The sequence below is a fragment of the Penaeus chinensis genome, chromosome 1 (assembly GCF_019202785.1).
Source record: "Penaeus chinensis breed Huanghai No. 1 chromosome 1, ASM1920278v2, whole genome shotgun sequence".
In the NCBI taxonomy this organism is placed as follows: domain Eukaryota; kingdom Metazoa; phylum Arthropoda; class Malacostraca; order Decapoda; family Penaeidae; genus Penaeus; species Penaeus chinensis.
Genome location: NC_061819.1, coordinates 20,645,875 through 20,653,374, shown reverse-complemented (window position 1 = coordinate 20,653,374; position 7,500 = coordinate 20,645,875). Strand labels below are relative to the sequence as shown.

The 7,500-nt window shown below is 40.2% G+C and overlaps 1 protein-coding gene across 5 annotated transcripts in view; it reads right to left on the bottom strand.

Annotated features, from left to right (window-relative positions):
• The window catches only part of LOC125025419 (probable phospholipid-transporting ATPase IM), a 232,614-nt gene that overhangs the window by 56,599 nt on the left and 168,515 nt on the right, over positions 1–7,500 (bottom strand). The window contains exons 1-2 of one of the 5 annotated variants that reach the window (XM_047613453.1): positions 3,949–4,165; positions 1–362 (exon numbers count right to left, since the gene is read on the bottom strand). The exon at positions 1–362 is cut by the window's left edge and continues 161 nt beyond it. The exons of 3 other annotated variants lie outside the window; for them this stretch is intronic. In XM_047613453.1, coding sequence (XP_047469409.1) covers positions 1–140 — 140 coding nt within the window. In that variant the 5' untranslated portion in view covers positions 141–362; positions 3,949–4,165. Of the gene's footprint in view, positions 363–3,948; positions 4,166–7,500 lie in introns of those variants that run through there. One more of the 5 variants, XM_047613520.1, reaches the window with a different exon arrangement.

Genomic DNA, 7,500 nt, shown 5'->3' with positions numbered 1-7,500 from the left:
TCGAGCAGGACGGGCGCCGGGCGCGCCTTCGACGTGCGAGGGACATCGCGCCGGAAGCTGCTGACGACACGGCTCCTCCTCCGGCGGCGCGCCTGCTCCTCCTCCAGCTCCAGGATCTCCAGTTCGAAGTCGTCGACCATAGTGGGCGCTGGGCCATGCGGCGGCCGAGGGCGGGCGCTCGTCGCGAAGAAAGAGGGCGCGGCCGTGGGTCAGGGCGTGGTAAGCGGGCGAGGGCTAGAGCGGCGGGCGGGGGTCGCACTCGCACCGCCGCGTCACCAGCCAGCGCTGAGTTACGCCCACCGCGCCATGGTGCGGCTCAGTCCACTTTTGTCTTTTGGCTCTGTTCACTCGGTCTTTCTGCTCTGTAATAACGCGGCTTCTTGTAATAAACGCCTGATCTAATAGCACTTATGACAACCACGCGCTGCTTATGCTTACTCCCTGCATCAAAGCAAGTAAAAATATCTTTCGCAACTTCATAAGAATAACATCTGGAACTCTGGAGGCTCCATTACGCAACCAATAAAAAGACACTTCGCTATAAAGAGAGAGCGAATAATGTTAGCAAAAGACGCAAGAGACCAAAACGAAGTTAAAACAACATATCAAACGATGGAGAACAAGTAGAAGTACATGAGAAAAAAGAAGAATGAACAATCATGAGGGTACTATAAAACTAAGGAGGAAAGGAGGGGGAAGGGGAGAAAAACCCTGACGGATGAGTCACACGACAAAGAGAAGGAGGACTGAGAAGGAGCGAAGGGAACGAGAAAGAGAGAGAGAGAGAGAGAGAGAGAGAGAGAGAGAGAGAGAGAGAGAGAGAGAGAGAGAGAGAGAGAGAGAGAGAGAGAGAGAGAGAGCTGTCAATACTCCAATCATTACAAAACCCAAGCTCCACGGCGAGTCTTCAACGCCGCAAATTCCGCTCCCCAAAATGTCTTCCCTCAGGCCGGGACGTGAAGGTGTGGTCCCCTCCCCCTCCCACTCCCCGTCATCTCCCCTCCCCCTCCTCCCCCCTTCCCCATGCTAACAAAAGTAATGACAATAGTAACAGCAACGACCTTCATGATCATGTGGTGGTGACGATACTTATGCCATTAATAATGAAAACGGTTATAACACACACACACACACATATATATATGTATATATACATATATATATACATATATATATACATATACATATACATAGACATATATATATACATATATATGTGTATATATGCATATATGTATATGTGTGTATACACACACGCGCACACACACACACACACACACACACACACACACACACATATATGTATATATACATATATATATGTGTGTGTGTGTGTGTGTGTGTGTGTGTGTGCGCGCGCGCGTGTATACACACATATACATATACACATATATATGTATATATATGTCTATGTCTATGTCTATGTCTATGTCTATGTATGTATGTATGTATGTATGTATGTATGTATGTATGTATGTATGTATGTATGTATGTATGTATGTATGTATGTATGTATGTATGTATGTATGCATGTATGTATATATGTATGTATGTATATGTGTATGTATATATATACATATAAATATATATATATATATATATATATATATATATATATATATATATATATCAGGGGTTCTTAACCTAGGGCCCGTGGAAGGGTTTCAGGGGTCCGTGAGGATCAGATAAAAAAATATTTATATTAGTGTATATTCTTCGATTGTTTACTTTAAAATTAAATAATACATGTATCTCATATATGTATGAGACACTCAAATCTCAATAAATAAAGTACAATGAACACATTGCATGTTTGTTTACATTAATATTTCTGGGGAAGGGGTCCATACCTTTCATTAGATCATTAAAGAGGTTCGTGACTCTACAATGGTTAAGAGCCACTGATATATATATATGTATATATATATATATATATATATATATATATATATATATATATATATGTATATATGTGTATGTGTGTGTATATGTATATATATATATATATATATATATATATGTGTGTGTGTGTGTGTGTGTGTGTGTGTGTGTGTGTGTGTGTGTGTGTGTGTGTGTGTGTGTGTGTAAATATAAATAAAAATATATATATAAATATATATATATATAAATATATATATATAAATATATATATAAATATATATATAAATATATATATACATATATATACACACACATATGTATGTATGTATGTATGTATGTATGTATGTATGTATGTATGTATGTATGTATGTATGTATGTATGTATGTATGTATGTATGTATGTATGTATGAATGTATGTATGTATGAGAGAATAAGGGAATCCATCCAGTGGCGAAACCCATTTATCCGATCGATCCCCCCCTCCCCCCCCTTCCCGCTTCCAGAACCCGCACAACATGTAATGGACTTGTGTATGCACGGCCGCCCGCTGGGAAGGAGTACTCATCTATCACACTCCCACTTTCCGTGCGTCACTCCTATTCACCTGCCATTAACATCCTTACGACGTCAGCCGCGAAGGTCGCACTCGTGCCACCCTCATTAAGAGCTGTCCCTTGTCATCTCCCACATTTCCATTATCAACCCGCACTTATACTCACACTTACACTTCTCACCCTTCACTTACACTCAAAACCACCATCTGTTACATTAATTTTATATTTATTCCTTTTCTATCAAGTTTAAATTCATACACGTCTACCTTATATACACTTGTGACTTACAATTCAAACTTGTCACATCGCACTTAGGTCCACTGTAAAACTTTCAGATCACACTTACATGCACTTTACACCTGCTACATTATGGTGACATCCTTACATCACGCCAGGAACACAATATCAGTGTAACACCATCCACACGTGCACATAACGTCAGCTACATCGCATTCTTGTGTCGTACCATAAGACGAACCAAAAGAGTAACATCGTACCGACCCAGGACTAACATACAACGGAAGGGGAAAATTAAAGCAAACCGGCGAGGAGACTCACCAAACCAACTGGGATTATCACATTAAACTAACCGGGATAGGCACAACTACCCATCCGGGATAGTCACAACTACCCATCCGGGATAGTCACAACTATCCATCCGAGATAGTCACATCAAACTGACTGGGATAGTCACACCACAGCAATTAGGATAGTCAATTAACCGACAGGAAATCACACTAAGCCGACCGGGATAGTTACAACACACCTAGTAGGATAGTGACCAATAAAAAAACGGACAGAAACCGAAAACACCGGCGGCACGGCGGGAGTGAGAGCAGCAGCGTGGCACTTCACTGTAAGGCGGCTTGGCGGTCACCTGCGAACGGAAGTGACAATGCACGCGTCCACATCATGCCATTCTCAGCCGTCGGTCACCGTGGGATGTTCTCCCAGAGCAGACGACGTGTTATTGCTGTTGTTTCTTTTTTTCTTTCTTATACTACTGCGTCTATGCTTATTATCCTCAATGTACTTTTACAATTTCCTTTTCTTTCGTCTTTAGAGTTCCGGGTGTTTTGCTCACTGGCAATGCATCTGCACTTATTAACATTATCACTGCAAATACAATCTGATTTAATTGCACCAACCCCTTTTACTTCGACCATTTTAATTTCCCAACTTCCTTTCCTTACTTCCTCCTCTGCTCCCCCGATGCTCTTTCTCTCCCCTCCTCTTTCTCTCTCTCTCTCTCTCTCTCTCTCTCTCTCTCTCTCTCTCTCTCTCTCTCTCTCTCTCTCTCTCTCTCTCTCTCTCTCTCTCTCTCTCTCCCCTAATTGCTCGCCGTCCTTGCCTCTTCCTCTTTCTCCCTCCGTCAACCAATTCTCGGCAATCGATCCTAGCGAGGCAAATTCGCGATTTTGCTCCCCCCCCCCCCCCCTTTATCTTAACTATGTCTGCTTCTGTCCCCAATTCCAACCGAAGGCACAGTGACCTTAATAGTAACTTCTGTACCGGCGGACACTCAGCGGGCCACGACGTCGGGCCTAGCAGTCAGCTCAGCCCCGAGTCTTCTGAAACCAGCGAGAACAGAGAGCGAGTGCGTGAGGGCGCGAGCAGGAGGGCGGGAAGGCGGGCGGGCGGGTGTTCGGGACCGCATGGGAGGCACTGCTCTGCCAGCCTCTGCCGTCGGTGCTCGCCAACTGCCGGAATGAGCCGTTCGCCCAGCGGGTTCGGACCGCACCGTTTGGGAAAGCAGCGCGGGTGCGCGCGCACTGCACCCACAAAAGTATACGCACTTACTTGCCTAAAATGTTTGTGTACGTGTACGAGTGTCTGTCAGTGAAGAGCAAGGAGCGAGTGAATGAGTGAGTAAATGAGCGTGTTTGAGTGTGAAATTAAAAAGATAAAAGCAGTGATAAAAGTGACGATACTAGTTACAAATGAAAGGATAGAAAAAAAAAAACACACACACAAACACAACAGACAAACAACTGACACCCGAAAGAAAATACAAGCAACAATTTAATTTCCTTTCCCTTAATGAAATACAAGACCATTTACGTGGAGGGCCGAGAATGAGACGGATTATCAATGGCTTAAAACCACCAAATCTCCCCTAATTAATGAACAAAACACTGCCGGGGCGAATAATGCCTTAAGGAATGCAGAAGCAGAACGGAAGACGGGGCGAGGGGAACCAAGGGATTAATACACAAAATCATGAATAACTAAACGCGAACAGAAGGATTAGGGAAAGAATGCGAGGATAGCTTCAGAATATCATGTAGGCGGAACACAGCAACCACAATAATAGCACAACCAAACACACACACTATCCATCTCACCCTCCCACCCTTCCTCCCTCTCTCTTCCTCTCTTCTACCCTTCCTCCTTCACCCTCTCTCACTCACCCTTCCTCCCTCCTCCTTTCCCTCCCTCCCTTCTTCCCTTCTCCTCTCCCTCCCTCCCTTCCTCCCCCCTCCTATCCCTCCTTCCCTCCTTCCCTTCCTCCCTCCTCCTCTCCCTCCCTCTTTTCCTCCCTCCCTCCCTTCCCCCCTCCTTTATCTCACCTCTCCCTTCCCCCCTCTCCCTCTCCCTCTCCCTCTCTCCTTTCCTCCCTCCTCCTCTCCCTCCCTCCTTTCCCCCTGCTTATTAGCTCATTCGTCATATTTACTGAATGTCAACCTTATTTTTATCAACAATACAGTTATTTCCCAATTATAATCGCTCTTTCGCGCCCACTGTCGCATGGAATTCTTCTACACCGAAAAAAAAAAGAAAAAAAAAAATGAATTCACGGCACACTCGATCCCAAGTCATTAATCGTGTCTTGAAATTCGCACAAAAAAACAATTCGAACGTACATAAACAGGCCATTCCTCCTCGGCCGTGCTTCGCTGGCCAAACTAATAAATACTCTCAAGAAAGCCATTCAGATCCAGATGCGTCAGGCATGTCATGGCAGCGGCAGGGAACAGTATATATTGTCTTTGAATCAATCACCCCAACAGCATACACAACCCAAAAGTAGAATGATAAAGACACCGACAACGACACTGATGCTCAAAAAAAAAAAAAACATACATATTTATACATACATATATATATACATACATACTTACATATATATATACATACATACATATATACATATATACATACATACATATATACATATATACATACATACATACATACATACATATATACATACATACATACATACATACATATATACATACATACATACATATATATATATATACACATACATATATATACATACATATATATATATATACACATACATATATATACATACATCCTTATACATATATACATACATACATGCCTACATACACATATATATAATATAATATATATATATTTATTTATTTATATATATAATATATATATATTTATTTATTTATATATATAATATATATATATTTATATATAATATACATATATATATTTATATATAATATATATATATATTTATATATAATATATATATTTATATATATATAATATATATATTTATATATAATATATATATAATATAATATATATATATATTACATCTATATATACATAACATATATATAATATATACATATATATAAATATATAAATATATATATATATATATATATATATATATATAATGACATATAAATCTTGATCTGAAAGTAAATAGATTTTTTTTCATTTGCACCTACATATCCGACTACAAAACGGAAAACAGAAAAGTCTACGGTGTCCGAATGTATTATTTCACTTACAGGTGGCGATGAGGAAATTGTGAGTTGCATTAAGCGTAACGTAACTTGTGCAATAGAGCGCAATTTCAACATTTAATTTGTATGGATACCATCTCATGTTGGCATAAGCAAGCACGACCACGAATGAAGGAAGCCTGTATCAAAGATACTGTGAACATAGATCTTGGGATGCCTCTTGCTAGGGTAGCCCATATATTGAAAAGTTCTCATAAGGAAGAACTAGTAGATCTGACGAACACTCAAAGGCCTGAAAGCTGTACCATAAGGCACTACGATCAGTATAGAGATAGCAAGCCCTCCTATGGGTGGCACCGAAGTCGAACCAGACAATGTGAAGTGGTTTTTGCCAGAATACGTTTAGGTTACAGAATGTACTGGCAACTGCATGGTGCAAGAAATGCAGATGAATTTAAAAGTAGACTGTGTAACGAAGTAAACAAGCGAACGCTTGAGCATTATATCTCGGAATGTCATGTGATACAGCCTTTCATACCACCTAACATGAGGTATAAAGAACTATGTGAATATTTCATTGCATCTGATACATTGGAAGATATACTCGTATTATATCCTAAATTTACAATGTAAAACTGCCGTAAAAAAAAAAAAAAAAAAAAAAAAAAAAAAAAAAAAAACAGTTTTATGTAAACACAGTAGCAAAAGCATATTAACGTAATATTTTTGTATGATGTATGATTTACATTTCTATATTACCATGTACAATTACAGTAGTCACAGACTACCGTACTGTGTCAGATATATGTAAAACTGGCAGATAGCCAGGGTGGTAAATAAACTTACTTACTTCTTGTTATACGTTTTCAACAAGTATTTACAAACAGACATGCTGTGTTGGCGGGGGGGGGGGGGGGGGGGGGGGCATTGCGTTTGGATGGACCACTCCAATTGCTAAGAGTCAGATATCATTCAATGTTGAAATTTCAGGCTAGATAAAGTTATACAAATATGCTCGAAAATAAGTATAAAAATTTCAAGAGAACACTCAATATTTTACAATGAGACGAATGCACTGACCCAAGTGTCATGAATAACAAAGCCAAACCGGGTTCTCCTTCTCAAAAGAACTGAGTCAATTCCTAATCATGTGTGCAAAACTACCTTCCAAAGGTATGAAGAAATAGCAAAAGGTTTCATCGTTATCCTTCATCTATAAGGATGATACAAATATAGCATGATGGAATTTGTAATACATGCACATATGTACATATGCACATATGCACATATGTGCACGCACGCGCACACACACACACACACACAC